The 22,624-nt window shown below is 40.9% G+C and overlaps 1 protein-coding gene across 1 annotated transcript in view; it reads right to left on the bottom strand.

Moving 5' to 3' along the window:
• LOC131369932 (scavenger receptor cysteine-rich type 1 protein M130-like) overlaps positions 1–19,559 on the bottom strand; it is a 34,773-nt gene extending 15,214 nt beyond the window's left edge. Inside the window, exons 1-9 of the mRNA XM_058416806.1 lie at positions 19,491–19,559; positions 18,883–19,110; positions 11,838–11,975; positions 11,603–11,737; positions 11,219–11,288; positions 10,622–10,882; positions 6,155–6,232; positions 5,888–5,950; positions 3,259–3,573 (exon numbers count right to left, since the gene is read on the bottom strand). Of these exons, the coding sequence (XP_058272789.1) occupies positions 3,259–3,573; positions 5,888–5,950; positions 6,155–6,232; positions 10,622–10,882; positions 11,219–11,288; positions 11,603–11,737; positions 11,838–11,975; positions 18,883–19,110; positions 19,491–19,559 (1,357 nt within the window). The remainder of the gene's footprint in view (positions 1–3,258; positions 3,574–5,887; positions 5,951–6,154; positions 6,233–10,621; positions 10,883–11,218; positions 11,289–11,602; positions 11,738–11,837; positions 11,976–18,882; positions 19,111–19,490) is intronic.
• Positions 19,560–22,624: the final 3,065 nt, after the last annotated feature.

Raw genomic sequence — 22,624 nt, 5'->3', positions numbered from 1 at the left:
ATTATTTCACAATTCAGGATCTTGTGAATGTGTTGTTATTATAATAACCATAATGTCCTGGATCATTCATATAAACCTGTTATTTACATCTACAGTACTGTCAAAGCTGCTGTTATAGAAAATTGACCAATGAGAATGCAAAACTCAACAGTGTGTACAAAGAGGTAATTAAGCCATGAGGCTTGAATTTTATTGTATTAACGTTTAAAGTAAACATTTATAAAATATAAAAAACTGAGCTGTGATGATGATTTGTTTCAGGGGTTTCTCAGGATGATAATGATACAGGAAAACTCTATGGGGAAATAATAGGGGGTCAGGAAGGCTCATCAGCTGAACCCTGGTGTAAACAGTGGAGCCCTGACCCATCCTCGGTAGGACAGGAATCTGTCATGATAAAAGTGCATCAAAAGCAATGATAACAAAGAATAATAGGCTAAAAAATCTGCACTGCTGCACCATGATGCACTGTTTACAGAAAACACTGTAGAAAAAGAAAAGAAAGAAAGTACAGAAAAGAAATAAAAAGTAAAAGACAGAACAGTTCAGAACAACTCTGACAGGCAGCCATCTGGGGCAGCAGCAGGAGCTGAATATTGACTATATTCAAGAATTTTTACCATTTAATTTCCAATTAGAAATGTATTTTAGGTACACTGACACTGACTCTGAGTTTCAGGATAATAAACATTAATCATTTTAAATAACCATTAAATTATAATTTTTTATTAAGAACATTAAAATTTCTGCCACAAGATGGCAGTAAAGCATTTCCAATCTGAGATTTCTGTTTCTGTGAAATGTTTTCTCTCAACTGACCTGCTGAGGGCGCTGTTAGGATACTGCTGTGTATCCTATATACACAATACTGTATTGTTCCTTCACTCAGTGTCTCTGTTTCACTGTGAGCGTCGTACTGCCGAGTCCACACACTGTTTATAGTTTACTGAATGATACATCAGAGCAGATGGAGGAAACGTGTGTGTGTGTGTGTGTGCGTGTGTGTGTGTGTGTGTGTGTGTGTGTGTATGCTGAAATGTCATTCATTACACAGTGACTAACGGTGTTTGGACGATTACTCTACGCTACTGACCTCTTCATCATTAAACACACAAACACACTGAGGGTAAAGTAAACACTAATAAATAAAATTTATACAGTAAATATAGATTATACATTTTAAAACTGTTACAAAAAGGTTAAATAAATAAAAGGTAAAAAATAAATAAATAAATAAATAAATAAATAAATAAAATAAAGAAACAAATAAATAAAAAAGAAAAGTAAACAAAGAGATTAGTTTTAGATAACTGGCCTTTAGAGAACATTCAGAGTTTTGAAGGTGTAAAAGCTGAAAGATATGAAAGTCTTTTAGATTGATAAAAAATAAATCATAATATATATAAAGAGAAATAACATTTAGACAGCAGTGTAGACATTAACACTCTGTGACACTCTTTGTGTGATGGCTTGAGGAAAGAAACTGTTACACAGTCTGGTTGTGTGGGTCCGAATGCTTCGGTACCTCTTTCCAGATGACAAGAGGGTGAAGAGTGTGTGTGAGGGGTGTGTGGGGTCTGTAAGAGTGTGTGTGAGGGGTGTGTGGGGTGTGTAAGAGTGTGTGTGAGGGGTGTGTGGGGTGTGTAAGAGTGTGTGTGAGGGGTGTGTGGGGTGTGTAAGAGTGTGTGTGTGGGGTGTGTAAGAGTGTGTGTGAGGGGTGTGTGGGGTGTGTAAGAGTGTGTGTGAGGGGTGTGTGGGGTGTGTAAGAGTGTGTGTGAGGGGTGTGTGGGGTGTGTGAGGGGTGTGTGGGGTGTGTAAGAGTGTGTGTGAGGGGTGTGTGGGGTGTGTAAGAGTGTGTGTGAGGGGTGTGGGTGGGGTGTTCGAGTGTGTGTGAGGGGTGTGTAAGATTGTGTGTGAGGGGTGTGTGGGGTGTGTAAGAGTGTGTGTGAGGGGTGTGTAAGAGTGTGTGTGGGGGGTGTGTGGGGGGGGTGTTCGAGTGTGTGTGAGGGGTGTGTAAGATTGTGTGTGAGGGGTGTGTGGGGTGTGTAAGAGTGTGTGTGAGGGGTGTGTGGGGGGGGTGAGTGTGTGTGAGGGGTGTGTGGGGTGTGTAAGAGTGTGTGTGAGGGGTGTGTAGGGTGTGTAAGAGTGTGTGTGAGGGGTGTGTGGGGTGTGTAAGAGTGTGTGTGAGGGGTGTGTGGGGTGTGTAAGAGTGTGTGTGAGGGGTGTGTAGGGTGTGTAAGAGTGTGTGTGAGGGGTGTGTGGGGTGTGTAAGAGTGTGTGTGAGGGGTGTGTGGGGTGTGTAAGAGTGTGTGTGAGGGGTGTGTGGGGTGTGTAAGAGTGTGTGTGAGGGGTGTGTGGGGTGTTCGAGTGTGTGTGAGGGGTGTGTGGGGTGTGTAAGTGTGTGTGTGAGGGGTGTGTGGGGTGTGTAAGAGTGTGTGTGAGGGGTGTGTGGGGTGTGTAAGAGTGTGTGTGAGGGGTGTGTGGGGTGTGTAAGAGTGTGTGTGAGGGGTGTGTGGGGTGTGTAAGAGTGTGTGTGAGGGGTGTGTGTGGTGTGAAAGAGTGTGTGTGAGGGGTGTGTGGGGTGTGTAAGAGTGTGTGTGAGGGGTGTGTGGGGTGTGTAAGAGTGTGTGTGAGGGGTGTGTAGGGTGTGTAAGAGTGTGTGTGAGGGGTGTGTGTGGTGTGTAAGAGTGTGTGTGAGGGGTGTGTGGGGTCCTCACTATCCGCTGAAGGGTCTTGTGATCTGAGAATAGATGTAGAATTATTAGATTTATTGGCTTGTTGCTGTGAGAATTCACCTTAGAGGTTCTGTGTAGAACCCTACAAGAGAGTGTTTAACCAAGGAGAACCCTTACAGGAAGTAAAAATCCCTACGTACCCAAAGAACTACTGACGGAACACCTTTTACATTTTATGTCTTCCCTCATTAGAGAGGGTCCTCCTTCAGGAAGTAAAGAATTCTTATGAAAGGTACAGTGAGTGGGAGAGAGAGAGAGAGAGAGACACAGAGGGGGGGGGGGGGCAGAGATACAGAGAGAGAGAGAGTTCTGAATGAATCGTAGGATGAAGTACAAGGCAAGAGGTACTGGAGCTCCACTCGACCAGAACAGGAGTCCGGTCCGTTCACCAGCCGCGCCTCTGTGTGACCTGAACAAACAGCCGAGAGCTCAGTGAAAGAGGAACATTAACACAGGAACCTTAAAGTTTGATGGACAGCTATGTGGTCTCTATTTAAACAGAAGTTACATCATGATACTTAACCAGAACATATTAATCCCACATCGTTGTCATGGGAACAGTGTGAGTGTTTGAGTGAAGATGATGTTGGACAGAAGGTAATGTCAGATTCAGTTCCTCTACACTGAAGCTCCTCTGTCCACACCTGACCCTCCCCTCGTCCAAAAGCAGCTGATCCCAGAACCTCCACAGGAATCCCACAGTCCAGCTCTCGACACACAACCTCTGCATCCTGCTGGTCAAAGTCAGCATCACACACTGTGGACCAGCAACCTCCATGAAACACCTCCACTCTCCCAGAGCACTGGTGAGGACCAGCAGTGAGTCTCACATTCTGACCTGTGTTTTATTTAATTGTGTAAATATTGTGTAAATTTTCAACAAGATAGAATATCAAGAAATCATTTAAATGTTATAAAATATTGTTCCAAAATGTTTAAATAAAATCAAAACTTTAATAAAGTTTATTTATTTGTATAATTTAAATCCATTAATTCAGTCATAATAATTAACAAATAACATAACTAATTCCAATGTTTGTTCTAAATACAGAAGTTTACCTGAGCAGGTGACTCCAGCATCATGACCATGATTACAGTAACTCTCCCCTCTCCCCCATGACCCACAGTCCTTCAGTGTCGACTCTGATCCTCTACAGTTCACACCAACCATCCAGATTGGTCCTGATCCTGGTCCAAAGTGACCATATTTTGGTGCGTTTACAGCCTCCCCACAGCGCAGCTCTCTACACACCACTGCAGCATCGACCTCATCCCAGTTAATACCACACACTGTTCCCCACTGACCATCCTGAAGAACCTCCACTCTCCCAGCACAGCGACTTCCACCATTCACCAACCTCACACTGTCTGAGAGAGAGAGAGATTTTATTTAAACTAATGTTTATGAAAAGACTCTCTCTCTCTCTCTCTCTCTCTCTCTCTCTCTCTCTCTCGTTCTCACACACACACACACACACACACACACAGACAGACACACAGTCAAATGTTAGTTAAGTTGATTTTTACTCACAATAAATTATGTTTTCGACTTGGAGGAGTACACAGCATCAGTGACCAGCTACATCGGCATGTGCATCAATGACATGACTGTCTCCAAGACCATCACCACATGCTCCAACCAGAAGCTGTGGATGACTGCAAAAGTGCATGCTCTCCTGAAGTCGAGAGACTCCACCTTCAGAGCAGGGGACAAGGCGGCCTTAAAAACAGCAAGGGCCAAACTGTCCCGAGCCATCAGAGAGGCGAAGTGCACACATGCCCAGAGAATCCACGGCCACTTCCAGGACAGCGGTGACTCCTGGCGCATGTGGCAGGGCATTCAGGCGATCACCAACTACAGGACAACATCACCTGCCTGTGACAGTGACCCCTCCCTTCCAGACGTGCTGAATGACTTCTACGCTCGGTTTGAGGCACAGAACAACGTAACAGCAAGGAAGACCATCCCTCCTCCTAAGGCTGGAGCTCCTCACACAACTCCCTTGAGAGTTCTGAAGAGAAAACGCTACTTCAGCACCACAGACAGCACCAGTTATGGCTACTTCAGCACCACGGACAGCACCAGTTATGGCTACTTCAGCACCAGGACCAGCATCAATCAGCACTACCTTAGAACCGTGGACAGTGCTGTTTAGCATGGGAAAAGGGTGGATTTGGAGCAGCACCAGCGGGCCAATCAGAGGCTCTGCTGGCTTCACTCACCCTCTGAGTGAAGGGTAGCCAGCCAGATGAGACAGAGAGCGCACAGAGGTGGCTCATGCAGCCAGAACTAATAGCCCGTGTTCAGGTAGCCTGTAAGCAAGGACAACACTGCACACACCCAGATTACCTCCCCTGGCTGAATCACTGAGAAACACTCATTGTCCATGCTCCTCACCACAACGCCAGGACTGCCAACCCTCTGCCAGCTAACCTCCTGAACACCACCTCCAATTCTACTTCACAAGTTACGAAGTCTTCTTCGCTATCCTTTTTTTTCTTTTTCTTCTCTCTCTCTGTCTCTTTTTCTGGCCCTTCCACTGCCTCCATTAACTCTTCTTCATCTCCCTAATTACCCTGTGCACTTCTCTCCTTTAAAAGTCCTAAAAGTAATAAATTTGCTTCCACTGTTTTTGACCCAACCCTGTTGTTTGTGTGTGTCTGTGCTCCCCCTGCAGATGAATGAACTACAAGAGCTTTGTTTTTTTATCTGAAGACAATGAAAATAACTTTCTTACAGAAAACTTCACCATGTCAAAAACAGATTTTTAAAAATGAATTAATCCACAATTTAAGATCCTGTGAATGTGATATTACTATAGGAACCATTATGTATTGGATCATTAATATAAACCTGTTATTTACATCTGCAGTACTGTCAGAGCTGTACCAGAAAATTAATTAACACTTATTGACCAATCAGAATGCAGAATTCAACAGTGTGTACAAAGATGTAATTAAGGTAAACATTTATACATTAAAAAACTGACCTGTGATGATGTTTGGGTTTGTTTCAGTGGTAACTGCATCATCATAGTTCTCGGACACGTCCTCTGTCAGAACGTAGAGATAAAAGCTATTAAATCCACATTAATGTCATTAATGATCATTTGGATGCTTGTGGATGCAATACTGTCCCATTATTATCATACCTGTCAGTATAACTGACTTCTGATCAGCTGTAATGGCGTCATCATAATTCTCAGCTTCATCCTCTACACCAAAACACAGATATTTAAAGATATTTAAAGTTTAGTGAAGTGGCAGTTTCTACACTGTGTATTTGATGACACAATGCAAAATGACATCGTACACATGTAAAAAACGTCACTACACACAAACCAATAAACAAACTTATTCACAGTGTGTGTGTTTAATTTATACTGCTTTCTAAAACAAATCCCAAAACAGAACCACACCATCCACGTGATCAGGGATCGGTCCAGCAGTGACGGCATCATCGTAGTCCTCTGGTGGGTCGACTCTTCCTGGATCACCTAAATGAAATAAAAGCAGAGACTCTGTACAAACAGCTCCATCACATTCTGACCTCATGGTTTAATGTGAAGTCAGTTTATGTCATCAGTTAACAACTGCGGCTACTTCAATTCAATTTATTTTGTATAGCACCTATTACAATGAACATTGTCTCAAAGCAGCTTTACAAAAGAAGATAAATGGAGAAAGGAGAGGGAAAAAATGAAAATAAAAAATAACTAAATAACTAGAAATAAAAATAAATTATTAAATTTAATCATTAAAGTTAATTTATTTTATCCCTAATGAGAAGCCTGTAGTGATGGTGTCAAGGAAAAACTCCCTGGGACGATATGAGGAAGAAACCTTGAGAGGAACCAGGCTCAGAAGGGAACCCATCCTCATTTGGGTGACACTGGACAGTAAATAATGTCACTGTAACTGTCCTTTCTACAACAGCAATCAATGGCCCATGAGGAATTCCTTGCTGTCACAAACTGACAGATGAAATGGTGGATCTGTGATGGTGTCCCCAAGTGTCTCTGTCCATGACTGTCTCCTGCTCCACACAGATCCATCCACAGCATCAGTGGGCACCACCAAGCGATGAGACTCTGACCAGGGGTAGGGCAGTGGTCACAATGGAAACTGGCAAACAGTGGGAGCTCAGGAGTGGGGTGTATAACTCGACAGAGAAAGACAGAGAGAGAAAGAGAAAGACATTAAGTATGATTCTGATCATGTGATGTTTAAAGACAATGTAGATTATGTGTAGTGTAGTGTAAGTGCAGGCAGGGACTCCGGCAAGACTAGCTATGACAGCATAACTAAAAGGGAGAGCCAGAAGGTGACAGACATGAAGGCTTCCCGGGACATAAGGCATCAAACCACTTCACAGTCAGCAAACCTGAGCGACTTGTGAGGGTGGTAAGGTGACAGCATCCAACACATCCCAGTACACCAAACACTCTATGCCCATGAACCTTCCAGATCTGCTCCTTTACCTAAGAAAACTATACATTAAAAGCTCGACTAAACAAATGTGTCTTCAGCCTAGACTTAAACACTGAGATTGTGTCTGAATCCCCAACACTAATTGGAAGGCTGTTCCATAACTGTGGGGCTTTGAAAGAAAAAGCTCTGCCCCCTGCTGTAGCCTTTGCTACTTGAGGTACTACCAAGTAACAAGCACCCTTTGATCGCAGTAGGCGTGGCGTATTTTATAAGACTAAAATATAACTCAGGTACTGCGGCGCGAGACCATTTAGTGCTTTATAGGTTAGTAACAGAATTTTATAATCAATGAGAAATTTGACTGGGAGCCAATGTAGTGTGGCTAAAATAGGAGTGATGTGTTCATATCTTCTGGTTCTAGTTAGGACTCTAGCTGCTGCATTCTGGACTAACTGGAGCTTGTTTCTGCTCCTACTGGAACATCCAGACAGTAAGGCATTACAATAATCCAACCTAGAGCTAACAAAAGCATGAACTAGTTTCTCTGCATCATGAAGTGACATCATATTTCTTATCTTGGCAATATTTCTGAGATAAAAGAAGGCTACCCGAGTGATATTATCTACATGAGCTTCAAACCAAAGACCAGAGTCAATAATCACACCAAGATCTTTTACTGCTGGACAAGATGAAACAGAAAGACCATCCACCATTACTCTGTAATCAGAAAGCTCACTTCTAGCTGCATGTGGTCCTAGTACTAGCACCTCTGTCTTGTCAGAGGAGGAAGTTAGTGGCCATCCAATGTCTAATGTCCTTTACACATTCTTCTATCTTAATAAGCTGGTGTCTCTCATCTGATTTAGCTAAAGCATATAGCTGTGTGTCATTGGCATAACAGTGGAAGGTAATACCATGTTTATGAATAATTGCACTAAGGGGTAACATATATAGGGAGAAAAGCAGTGGGCCTAAGACAGAACCTTGTGGAACACCGAACATAACCTTGGTATGCATGGAGAAGTCACCATCTAGATCTACAAACTGATAACGGTCAGTCAAATAAGACCTGAGCCAGGAGAGGGCTGTTCCTTTAACACCAACAACATGTTCTAGTCTATCAAGTAGAACAGTGTGGTCAATGGTGTCAAAAGCTGCACTAAGATCCAGTAGCACCAGTAAGGAGACACAACCCTGATCAGAAGCCAGTAACAGGTCATTGACCACTTTAACCAGTGCTGTCTCTGTGCTATGATGAGGCCTAAATCCTGACTGATACATTTCATAAATGTTATTTCTATGCAGGTCTGAACATAACTGCTGTGCTACAGCCTTTTCTAGGATCTTGGAGATAAAGGGCAGGTTTGATATCGGTCTATAGTTAGACAGCTGACCGGGGTCGAGGTCCGTTTTTTAATCAAGGGTTTGATAACTGCTAGCTTAAAAGATTTAGGCACATTGCCAGTGCTTAGAGAAGAATTAATTACTTTTAGAAGAGGTTCGGTAGCTACTGGTAATATCTGTTTAAGGAAAGACGTGGGTAAAGGATCTAGGATGCAGGTTGAAAGTTTTGAGGATGAAATTAGTGAAATTAGATCAGGCTCTTGAAGTGGAGTGAAGCAGAAATAGCTATATGATCTAAAGAATTATCTAACAAATCATTTGGTTTTAAATTAATAGTCTGAATTTTTTGCCTGATGTTGTCAATTTTTTCATTGAAAAAATTCATGGAGTCATTGCTGCTACATATAGATGGTGTGCACTTTTCTACAGTGGTTTTACTCCTAGTTAGTTTTGCTACAGTACTAAATAAAAATTTAGGATTGTTTTGTTATCTTCAATTAGGGCAGAGAGATACGCTGATCTAGCAGCACTAAGAGAATTTTTGTATCTCAGATGGCTTTCCTGCCATGCTAACTGAAATACTGCCAATTTACGTTCTAGTTTCTAGCTGATTGTTTTAAAGCTCGTGTGTGGAGGTTTAAGATTTAAGAGATTTGAGAGATTTAAGTGGAGCTAGAGTGTCTAGGGTGTTGCAAAACATTGAATCCAGGTAATCAGTCGCCTGGTCAAGTTCTGTAAGGTCAGAAGGTGAACCAATCATGCGTGATAATTCTGGGAGACTATTGGTAAATCTCTCTGCAGCAGCAGACGTAAATGTACGCTGCATACGGTAACGTGGCAAATCAAGCATCTCGTGTCTAAGATGCATTTTAAATGAAACAAGATAATGATCTGAGATAGCTTCCGACTGTGGAAGAGTGACTATGTTTTCTATATTTAATCTGAATGTAAAAATGAGATCCAGAGTGTGACCTCCATTATGAGTGGGTCCTATTACATTGTGATTAACACCTAATGAATCTAAGATGGACACAACTGCTGTTCTCAGAGGGTCTTCTGGCTTATCATAATGAATGTTGACGTCTCCTACTATTAATGCTTTGTCTAAAGAAACAACAAGGTTTGAAGTAAAATCTCCAAATTCACTGAGGAATTCAGAGTATGGCCCTGGGGGTCTGTAAATAACAATTAGTGGAATTGACTCTGTGAACTTATTATCTGTACTTGCATACGTTAGGTTAGTATAAAGAACTTTGAATGTGTTGAATTGATGTTTGGGTTTTTGTGGCACCTAGCTTATTATCATGAATAACCTACTTATAAAGTCACTGGTTTCAATGGCATCATCATAATACTCAGCCTTTTCTCCCATCTCAGACTTTACTGTAAAAGATTATTTTGCCAGAGACTGCTTCAGATTACAAGAGAAATTAATACAAATGAAATATAAATGAAATAATCTATATACAAATGTATTCAAAAGTGGTGAATGAAAATATTCTATACATACAAAAAGTACAAAAAAGGTGCTAGGGAACTAAGAACATATTGCACATAATCTGATATTACACATAGTATGGTATTGCACAAATGTTATAATGGTACAATATTGCACATGGTATTATACTATGTATATACTATGTATTATATTATGTACATTGTAATTATTTTGAAATTTTGATACTGTCAGTGTTCATTGGGTCAGCTCTGCTCCCTTCTAAAAGGGGAGGAGTTACAGAATTTGAGGGCCACTAGTAGGAAAGACCTCTGTGGTTGTCTCGGTGGTCTCAGTCTACAGCTTATTGTGCTCTGGTAGGACTCCAGTGTCGCATGCAGGGGGTGTGACACTTTGTTAAGGATAATAAGAAGTTTCCTCAACATTCTCCTCTCAAACACCTCAACCAGACACTCCAGCTCCATTCCCATGACAGATCCTGCTTTCCTAATAAGAATTTTGAGGCTGTTGGCATCAGCCCTCTTCACCCTGCTACCCTAGCACACTACAGTGTAGATGACAAAGCTGGCTAGCGCTGAATGGTAGAACATATGCAGCATGGTTCTGCAGACATTAAAGGACCTGAGTATCCTGAGGAAGTACAGGTAACTCTGACCTTTCTTAAACAGTACATCAGTGTTTTTGGTCCATTCCAGCTTGTTGTCCATGTAGACACCAAGATACTTATAGTTGTCCACAATGTCCACCTCAGTGCCCATGAGGCTGATTGAGCTAGGGTGAGTCCTCTGCTTCCTATAATCCACCACTAGCTCTTTTGTCTTTGAGACATTAAGTTGCAAATGATTTTGTCCACACCACTCCACAAAGCTGTCCACCACACTCCTGTACTCAGCCTCCTGGCCTTTCCTAATACAGCCTACAATGGCAGAGTCATCAGAGAACTTCTGCAGATGGCAGGACTGTGATCAGTGTCTGAAGTCTAGTGTGTAGAGTGTGAACAGGAAGGGAGACAGGACTGTCCCCTGCGGGTCCCCTGTGCTGCTCACTATGATGTCTGAGATGGTGTTCTTCAGCCTCATATACTGTGGTCAGCCTGTGAGGTAGTTGATGACCTCTTTATGACATGTGAGGTCAGAGCCACTGGTGTGTAGTCACTTTGTTTCCTTGGTTTTTACAGTGAGCAGTGCAGGGCACATAGTGTTGAAAGCAATGGAGACATAAAAAAAAAAAAACATGACTCTCACAGTTTTACCTGCCTCCTCAAAGTGGGTGTAAGCTCTGTTAAGCAGGAGGATGATATCATCCTCTACTCCAGTATGGGGCTGAGAAGATTCCAAAATGGATGAAATTCATTATTTTACTCAAAATTCTACAAACAATACCCCATAAAGACAATGTGAAAGAAGTTTGTTTGAAATTTTTGCAAATTTATTTAAAATATTAAAATCATATGTACATAAGTATTCACAGCCTTTGCTCAATACTTTGTTGAAGCACCTTTGGCACCAATTACAGCCTCAAGTCTTTTTGATTATGATGCTGTAAGCTTGGCACACCTATTTTTGAGCAGTTTCTCCCATTCTTTTTTGCAGGACCTCTTAATCTCCAGCAGGTTGGATGGGGAGCGTCAGTGCACAGCCAATTTCAGATCTCTCCAGAGATGTTTGTTCGGGCTCAAGTCTGGGCTCTGGCTGGGCCACTCAAGGACATTCAAAGAGTTGTCCCAAAGCCACTCCTTTGTTATCTTGGCTGTGTGCTTAGGGTCGTTGCCCTGTTGAAAGATGAACCGTCACCCAAGTGTGAGGTCCAGAGCGTTCTGGAGAAGGTTTTCATCAAGGATGTCTCTGTACATTGCCACATTCATATTTCACTTGATCTTGACTAGGATTCAGATAGGTGTTCCAGGAAATCAGTAAGCTCAATGGCCAGGCAAGACAGCTGATACTGGCGATAACATTGCAGAGCACTCCTGGGACCTCTCCGGAAGGTAGCATGGCGGGCTGACTGAGCTAGAAGGAAGAATGGGAATTGGGATGAGATGAGTGAAGTGCATATGGCGTGACTATGTAATCAGCAAGAGAGAACATACACTAAGGCAAGAGGAAAACAGTGTGGGGAGTAGGCCAGGTTACTGTGACATGACAGTGGTAGGCGGCTAGGGGAGACAATAGCATTGGAATACCAGTAACCAACAGTGATGAAAAGAGGGAAGGATACGAGGCAGCATAATGGCAAGGCTTATTTTAAAAAATAAAAATCAAACTTAGATCAAGCAGGTAGAGAAAAGTCAGAATGACATAGAGGAAGAGATCAGGATACTTACGCATTGTTGTGGAAGGCAGCGTGCGAGGTCAGGATGATCCGAGGAAGCAACTTGGGAGGTGGCGGTTAAATGAAGCCAATAAGGAAGCGGCGCTTATAAGTAAACGCTATTTTTTCTTAAAAATTGTTGACTTAGCCTAAAAATAAGGGGAACTGGAGAGGAGGAAAATTGACGTCATCAAGGGGAGGATGGTATTAATTTAGGGGTGGTATCGGGACAAATAAGAAAATAATGGGAAATGTTAAAACATATGTAAATTAAAGAAGGAGGGATTAAAATAGCCATACACTGAATATAATGGGAAATTGCTGGAAATATTTAAATTAGAGAAAAGGAGGCGCCCTGGGGCGCCTGGGGTATAAGTAGAGGGGAATTTTTTGGGTTTTCGGACCAGCTGCTCTCTTCAGAAATGCATGTTGTTGACTGCATGGCTGAATAAAGAAACCTGCTTCTTCTCATCTGCTGACTGAGATCTCCTTTAATTTGGCTAAGTTTTATAGTTTATTGAGTTCATTGGGCAAGATTATGGAAAGCTAAGAGAAATAGACACAATCTAAAAATTCCACCTGGTGATATGTCCACTCGGAGGGGGCTCTGAGTTCTGACAGGTGCCTGGATTCCTCCAGACATGACGCTTGCCATTCAGGCCACTCTTCTTGTTTTGCAGTCCACAAACTGTTTAAAAGTGGGCAGGGTTGATTCCAGAGCGACATGGTTGAAATTCCCAGAGATAGCTGTGAAGGCACTAGGGTGCAGGGTCTGAAATCTCGCTGTCACTGAGTTGATGACGTCAGCAGCCCACACCACATCGTCAGTAGGAGGAATGTAAACAGTGATGATAATGGCAGGGGAAAAATCTCTGGGCAAATAATATGGCTGGAGAATGACTGCGAACAGTTTGATGTCAGGGCTGCACACACTTTCCTTCAATGTAATGTGTCTAGGATTGCACCATTTATTGTTCACCGTGACTCCCCCTTCCTGCTTCTTGCCACTCACAGTGCAATTCCTGTCTGCCCACACTAAATGAAAGTAGTCATGTTCACATTTTAATGAAACCACAAGACACTAGATCAATGTCATGTAACTGGATATAACGTATTTTAACATGTCTTTATAGAGTCATTTTTACAAATTTTTCATTTCATTCATTTTAAGTCATTATTATTATTATTATTATTATTATTATTATTATTATTATTATTATTATGTTACTCTAAAGCTGATTTTACCAGACCGCAGAGACACTGTTCATGAAAATTGACATTACATCGGATGATGGCGGCGCAGTCTGTTACGCTCAAAATGTATTTTATATATATTCAATATATTATATATTAACTTATTTATTTTAGAACTTGAACTTAGACTGTGTTGATCAGGACATTTTTACAACATTATTAAATTATTAAATTTTAAGTTTACCTGAGCAGGTGACTCCAGCATCATTATCATGATTACAGTCAGTTTCCCCCCCACCCTGCTGACCCACAGTCCTTCAGTGTCGACTCTGATCCACTACAGTCCACATAATTCACCCAGATTGGTCCTGATCCTCGTCCAAAGTGAGCAACATACCTCACATTTACAGCCTCACCACAGTTCAGCTCTCTACACACCACTGCAGCTTCTTTAATATCCAAGTAATCATCACACACTGTTCCTCACTGACCATCATGAAGAACCTCCACTCTCCCAGCACAGCAACTTCCACCATTCACCAACCTCACACTGTCTGAGAGAGAGATTTTATTTTTATATTTACTCTTTCTCTCTCTCTCTCTCTCTCTCTCTCTTTCTCTCTCACACACACACTGTCTTATGTTAGTTAAGTTGTTTTTTCCTCACAATAAATCATGTCTAAACTCTAAACATTAATCTGGAGCTGATTGTATAAGTGACGCCTCAGAACAAACCCTGAGGATGATGTGTGTACGCTCATGTACAGCTTTTTAAATTCTATAAAAATCAAACACTTTCACTGTTTATAAAGTTACAATCAGTCCAGGAAAATTTCTGACATTTCCTGATTAAAACTCGTCCCTACTGTTAAAGTGAGAAGTGTGTGATGTTTTGGTGTGAATAATCAGTGTGAACTTACCAGCTGCTGTGAGTGTGAGTGTGGATGAGAGAAGAATAAAAGTCAGACAGATTTCCATCTCCCTCCTCACTGTACACGATGTGTTCACCTCCACTCACCCAGAGAGACTGAGAGAAGTGTATCTCCTCACTCAGCCCCCTACAGAGAGACAGACAGAGAGAGAGAGAGACAGCCAATCACACTCACGTGTAAAGTTGGCCGTTAAGAACAAAGAGTATTTATTGGTAACTACAATTCCGAGATATAAATTCATTCATTCATTGTCTATACCCGTTTGTTCCTAATTAGGGTCACGGGGGTCTGCTCGAGCCTATCCCATCGCACATAGGGCGAAAGGCAGGGATACACCCTGGACAGGTCAGATAAATAAATTTTTCCTTTAAAACTTTAAATGTATTTGACTGGATCAACGACCAGTCTTTTAGTCCAATGGGCATTAGCTCACTTTTATTTAAATTAACTTTAAACCCTGGAAACTTACCAAAGGCATTAATAGTATTCACAATAACTGGCAAACTCACATGGAGTTTAGTAATATGTAGCAGGATATCATCTGCATATAAAGATATTTTATTGACTGTATTTAAAGTGTTGAAGCCATGAATAGAAGAATCAGAACGAATGCACTGAGCAAGGGGCTGTACGGTCATCACAAATAAAAAAGGAGAAAGAGGGCAACTTTGCCTTGTCTCTCTTTGAAGAATAAAGGGGCCAGACAAAGCATTATTAGTTAATACCTGAGCTGTAGGGCTTTTATACAAAATCTTAACCCAGTATATAAAGTTGTCACCCATGTCAATTTTTTCTATTACTGTGAAATGATAGTGCCAATGAACTCTATCAAATGCTTTTTTTTTAGCATCGAGAGAGATTATTACCAGATTTTCTTGAATAGCTTTGGAGTGATACATTATTTTAAAAACGCGCCTCATATTTTGTGAAACATTCTACCAGGAATGAAACCATTTTGATCAGTGTGACCACTAATTACTCTACCAAGTCTATTTGCGAGAATCTTTGATAGTATCTTCTGATCTACATTAAGAAGAGAGATCGGTCAGTATCCTTCCACCTCCTCTGTATTTTTACCTTTTTTTGGAATAACAGTTATGACTGCTTCATTAAACAATGATGGCAGTCCAGATACTAATGCTTGCTAAAATGTTTTGAGAAGGAAGGGGGAAAGTAAATCATTACATTTTTTATATAGCTCAGAGGGCAAGCCATCTGGACCTGGAGTTTTCCCAGGTCCTTTTTAAGGAATTAACTGTACTTTTTAACTCTTCTAAAGAAATATCTGTATTGAGGCCATCACTCTATCCTGAGTAAGGTTTATCCATAGCTACTCCAAACTTATCCATAGCTTGAAAATCAATGCAAGGGTCAGAGGAGTATATATTTGAATAGAATTCCTTGAAGCAGTTATTTATATCTTTAGACAAATGCACTGGGTTCCAAGTTTTGTCTTGATCTTATGAATTGTCTTATCATTTTCTAATTTACGTAACTGCCTTGCAAGTAATTTATGTGGCTTATCCCCGAATTCAAAATATTTCTGTTTAATGAAAAGGAATGATTTACTTAATTTATCTGATACAATTTTATTATACTCATATCTTAATTGTAGAATTTTTTTGTATGTTTCTAATGAGGGGTTTTGCACACTTTCATTACATAATATTTCCAATTGTGTAAGCATGTAATCATAAAATGTTGAATCATTAACAAGCAGAGGATCCATTCTCCTCTTGAAGCATTTCATCACGATTGGTGCAAGTTCGATGGGATGATAATCATTGAGGCAGGAAACAGTAGACTTCTTAGGCACAGGGAAGATGGTCGTTGTCTTGAGGCATGTGCTAGCTGCTCTGCACACTCCCTGAGAACTCTGCCAGGAATGTTGTCTTGTCCAGCAGACTTCTGTGGGTTAACTCTGCATAGAGTTCTCTTCACATCAGCCGTGGTGAGTCAGAGCACCTGGTCATTAGGAGGAGGGATGGTCTTCCTCGCTGTTGTTCTGTGCCTCAAACTGAACGTAGAAGTTGTTCAGAGCATCTGGAAGGGAGGCATCACTGTCACAGGCAGGTGGAGTTGTTCTGTAGTTGGTGATCACCTGGATGCCCTGCCACATGCGCCGGGAGTCTCTGCTGTTCTGGAAGTGGCCGTGGATTCTCTGGGCGTGTGAACGCTTCGCCTCTCTGATCGATCGGGACAGTTTGGCCCTCGCTGTTTTTAAGGCCGCCCTGTCCCCTGATCCGAAGTCGGAGTCTCTTGACTTCAGGAGAGCACACACTTTTGCAGTCATCCACACCATCTGGTTGGAGCGTGTGGTGATGGTCTTGGAGACGGTCACGTCTTCGATGCACTTGCGGTCACTGATGCTGTGTATTCCTCCAAGTCAATAGAGTCGCCGTTGGTTGCAGCCTCCCTAAACATGTCCCAGTCAGTGCACTCAAAACAGTCCTGAAGAGCAGAGATGGCTCCTGCTGGCCAGGTTTTAACCTGTTTCAGAACCGGTTTAGAGCGGTCTGACGAGTGGTCTGTATACATAACAGAGATGTGGTCTGAGTAGCTGAAGTGGGGGCGGGGCTCCACACGATACGCGCTGGGAATATTTGTGTAAACAACATCCAGCGTGTTCGTCCCTCTCGTAGCAAAGTCCACATACTGATGGAATTTAGGGAACACTGTTCTGAGATTTGCATGATTGAAATCTCCGGCGATTATAAACAGTCCATCGGGGTGAACATTCTGCAGCTCGCTAATACCTCTGTACACATCAGTATTATGAACTTGCGCAGACAAAAGAACGAACAGATCTTCTTTGACCAGCCCCTCATCAAAATCCATAGCCTCAACATGGAGGTGTACAGCTATGAAGCATCAATACTCTGCCCACAATAATACAAAAGTGAACAAAACAAACGAATAAATAATAATCAACAACAAGAACAATATAATCAGAAACAAAAGATATGTACAGGAGAATCATTTAAAAGCTGTGTTATGATAGATAAACCAAGGTGAATATGTTAGACAATCAAAACAAAAACACCTAATAATAAGAAAGAAAAGAAAAATTAAATTAAAACAAAATACCAAACAAGAAGGCACCAAGTGTACAAAGCTCTTCTCATGAGCATAAATTTATTTATTAATCATTTTAAGTAATGTTCGAAAAAATTGTGACTATATTAAAGAATTTGAAACATTTACCTTATAATTATAAATTTTTTTTAGGTACACACATTTACTCGGGATTTTAGTATTATGAACATTAATCATTTTAAGTTAGTATTCAATAATAATTTTTATTGAGAACATTTAAATTTTGCATCCACTAGATGGCAGTAAAGTATTTCCAAACTGAGATTTCTATTTCATGAAATGTTTTTTTTTAATCTGACCTGCTGAGGGTGCTGTTAGGATGCTGCTGTATTATTATTATTATTATTATTATTATTATTATTATTATTATTATTATTATTATTATTATTATTATTATTATTAAGATCAAACTGTTAATATTGCAAAGTTACAAATATTAGTAATTATATAGGTTATGAAAAATACAAACACAACTCCTGAATAGTTTTATGTCTGCCTGATTCCTGAAGTTTCAGGAAGTGCAAATCTGTGCTGCCTTCTTAGTTCTTAGTGTGTGTTTCTGACAGGAATTTCATTCATGGAATGTTAGGAAGGGTGAGTCCACATGAACCATGGAAGTAAATGAGTTTCCAGCTAAATACTTTATACCTGTGTGAATGTCTAAGAATCTGTACATCAGAGAGAGAGAGAGAGAGAGAGAGAGAGAGAGAGAGCAGCTCTCTCTTTCTCTCTGTGTGTGTGTGTGTGTGTGTGTGTGTGCACATTTGCATTTATTCATTAATCTGAAGCTTTTAGTATACACTGGAGGTTGAGCTCGGGCTGGTGCTGGGATTTGAACTCACAACCTTTTGATCAGTATAGAGATATTTATTTATTTTTACTACTGACTTCTTTAATGACACTGACCCCAGATTCATCACTACAAGAGCCACTCACTCATATCACATTATCTCATTATATTATAAAAGCACTTTTATTTAATAAATTGTTTAAGTAAGAAAATACATAAAAGATATGGCTCGATGAAACTATGTGATACCCTGAGATCCCGCTCCACTAGCTTTAAAGCAGGGCTTGCCATCGGAACATCGTTTAAAACAAGGCTGCATCCTACAGAGTGTGCCGAATGGTGAAAGAGAAACTTGAATCAGTATCAGTACACAGTGTCTCTAGAAACCTGTGGCAGGGACGAAGAACGATCAAGGATTACAAAACACCATCCTTCAGAACAGTGAATGTGGACGTTTTCTTGCAGATGAGCGACACTTTTGACACTTTTGCGCTCGCCTCAAGACTACAGCTTACAGCACTAGGGTGCCGGATCAGAAAACACACTCATCTGATCGGAGCATGACGTGAGGAAGACATTCTGGAGAGTGAATACCTGGAAGTCAGCAGGACCAGATGGCATCACGGGTCGGGTCCAGAAGGCCTGCTCTGACAAGCTAGTGCCTGTCTTCATGGAGATATTCAACCTCTTCCTGGAACCATCTATAATCCCCATGTGCTTTAAGCAGTCATTGTTCTTGTCACAAAGAAACCACAGCCTGCCCGCCTCAATGACTATCGCCTGGTAGCCCTGATCTCCGTTGTGATGAAGTTGTTCAAGAGACTAGTAAGAGACTTGATCAATTCTTCACTGAATAACACACTGGACCCATTTCAGTTTATGTACCATCCCATCTGCTTTCTCGAGGATGCTATTGCATACCTCCTTAACACAGCCCTAAGCCACCTGGACAGAAGAAAATGGAATTATGTCAAAATGTTGTTTAACTACAGTGTTTAATACCATAACTCCCTCCATACTCAACACCAAGTTGGAGGTCCAAGTCTGTCCCTTTGTCAAGGAGTCTCAAAATTCCTGACATACAGATAAGCAGTACAGGTGGGCAAACCTGTCTTACTTGCCCTCAGCACTGGAGCCCCCCAGGGTTGTGTTCTTACCCCCTGTTGTACTCACTGTACACTTATGACAGTGTGGCCACTTACAACTGTATACAGCAGGTTGTGCTGGACCAAAGTCAGGAAGATGGGAAGGAACTGAAACATTCCAAACATGGACTCTTTTTTTTGTTGTGGTCAGCTTTCTGTCCTTAAAGGTAAACACAGATAGAAAGAGGAGGAGCTTCTTCCCACAGGCCATGTGGGCACTCAACTCAGCTCAGAATACCTAGAGATTGGACTTTTTCTCAACATGCAAATTTGGAAATTGCACTACATGCACATTCTTCACTTTATAACAATATATAATAATAGTATATCATTTAATCATATTAACATAATAACAATCAGATTCATTTAATCCATATTAACATACAACTCTTTTTCATATGCTGTATGCAAATTTTGACTATTTATTTCCCCAATTAAGCTCATTATCACTTTATTGCAATTGTCACTTTATTTTCTACTTTATTTGATCATTTTTTTCTTCTCTCACTAATTCCATTCCTGTTTTTATTTTTTCTGTCTCTATTTTTATGTAACAAAGACTGTCATTAAAAGCATTTCACTACATGTCATACTGTGTAAAGTTTTTTATTTGAATTAGACTTTGCCTTCAGAACTAGAGAAAAGTCAGCCAAAAGAAAGGGTCAGACCCATTAGAGAGGCAAAGCACGCACATGCCCAGAGATTCCACAGGACAGCTAACTACAGGACAACACCACCTGACAGTTGCACTGAATGACTTCTGTTCTTCTGACACAGTACGTGGCAGTGAGGAAGACCACCCCTCCTCCTAATGACCAGGTGCTTTGTCTAACCACAGCTGATGTGAGGAAATTTCTACACAGAGTTAGCCGTCGCTGGACCAGACAACATTCCTGACAGAGCACTCAGGGAATGTGCATATCATACATTTACATTTTTGGCATTTGTCAGATGCCTTTATACATGTAACGGATGTGTAAATTATTTCAACAGGCAATCATTAGCTGTTAGTATGGCGCACTGACATATCGTAAAGGCCACCAAAGCTGGGAGCTCGTTTAAAGTCAAAACCTCGTTTGATTATCGTTACCCGAAGAGACTTGTTGCATATTTCTTCGCAGTACCCTGCGCGCTCTGTGTTTTATTGGAAGCACACCAAGAACTAACGCTTTAACAGAAGTTTTTTTAGTGTATTTGAGTTTCTCTGCACGTGTCGGGGGGCGCGAGACCGAGTCCGCAATAAGATGCCGTTGGTGCAAAGACGTAACTTCTAAACGATTCCACTTCATAGATGGTTTTGCTACCCTGCCATCCAAGTGACATCTTGATCTGGTTCATCTCCAGTCTAAACTTGTTTTTTTGGAAATACTCTGACCTTTTCACAAAGTTGAGGGGATCGGATTTAGTTAGATTAATTCGCAATCGAGTGGACCACCAACTTGGGTGCAACCACGCCATCTTCAGTTGATTTCAGCGCACTCTATGTTTGGGCAAGAGCACTCCAAGCCATCGTCTGGCTGACTGGACTTTTCCTCAGTTTTTCTTTTTTTTCCCTTGATGCCTGAACTGATAGTCTTTGAACTGTGAGTAGACCTTTTGAGGATGTTTCAGAATCCTTTCTCGTTCTGAACTGAGATTTCACCGTGTATGCTTTGTTTTTTTTTAAATAACTGATGTTCGGAGTTGATCATTTGAAGCCGTGATAATTTGTCTCAAGAGGGTTAAGAATGTGAAAAGTGCAACTGTTTTATTTTCTTTTAGTTTCATAAGGAAACAAGATTACTTTGCAAGTGAAACCCATTTTCTTTCCTCTGCTGATGTGATTGTATTGATTTGAAGAGCATTACCACACTGTAGAAATTCTTTTATCAGTATTGTTATTATTACCTTTACTTAATTGGCTTAATCTGAATAGAGTGGAATAAATATTATTTGATTTCTTTTACCCTTATTTTCATTGTACCTTTTTGCTGAGAGCTGTCAGGGAGTAGGGCGTCTCTCTTACCTTATCCGATCTGGGGAGGGAGGAGCATATTAGACTGTATTATAGTATAGTGTTTCCCATATGCAGTGTCACTTCAGGGAGCCACCGTGTGACATTTTCACACCTGAAGCCTACCCTTGTCAATCAGTAGTGTTCTAACACAATAAGGTAAGAAACCACATACACACATTAGTGCGTATAGGAACTAAACAGCTTGGGGAGCGGGGACCAAGATCCTTTCGTTGTCCAAGCATCCCGGACAGCAGCGATTCATTTTCCCCTACCTAACGGATTAAATACCCCGTTACATACAGAGCAATATACAAAAGTGCTTTAAATGAATGAATACATTTATTCTGGCTCACAGACACAGACAAAGGAAAGCATCAATCTAAAAAATGTGTTCAGAGGAAATATAGTTTAATTTTAAATAAATATATAAACAAAGGGGAAGAAATAATTAAGCACTAGTTTCATTATTTCAGGATGAGGTCTTCAGTTGTCATTTGAAGACAGTCAGTGACTCGCCTGTTCAGACCTCTAGGGAAAGGTCATTCCTTGGTGCCAAAAGAGAGAAGAATCTCTCTTGTGCCCTGAGAGATGGTGGGACCATATCAAGGCCCTACTGCTACCCTGCAGTTTTTGTATTGCCCCAACCATTACACAGATGATGCTATTACCACCACCTTCCACCTGGCCCTTACACATCTGGACAAAAAGCATACGTACAAATGTTGTGCATAGATTTCATTTCAGCATTTAACACAATCATTCCTCAGCATCTGATCGAAAAACTGAGCCTGCTGGGCCTGAACACCTCCCTCTGCAACTGGAATAGCAACTCAAACACACTGACAGCAGCCACACACAGAGATTTAGGCCCATCCAAAAAAAGAACACTAAAAATAATTAGACAGCAAAATGGGGCCAAATGTAGCTCTACTCAAGTGCATAACGGTATTTATTAATAATTTATTAAAAATTTAGCAATATTAGGAAATTTTGACTACCTTGAAGAATTTTCACTTGAGAATTTCTACTTAATTTTCCAATGATATTTTGTTTAATTAAACACACATTTACTCTGTTTTTCAGGATAATAAACATTAATCATTTTTAATGACTATTTAATTATACATTTATAAAGAATATTAAAATTCTATATCCACAAGATGGCAGTGAAGCATTTCCAAACTGAGAATTCTGC

Source organism: Hemibagrus wyckioides, linkage group LG19 (assembly GCF_019097595.1).
Source record: "Hemibagrus wyckioides isolate EC202008001 linkage group LG19, SWU_Hwy_1.0, whole genome shotgun sequence".
NCBI lineage: Eukaryota > Metazoa > Chordata > Actinopteri > Siluriformes > Bagridae > Hemibagrus > Hemibagrus wyckioides.
Note: the sequence above shows the minus strand (reverse complement) of the source record. Positions and strands in the feature narration are given on the sequence as shown.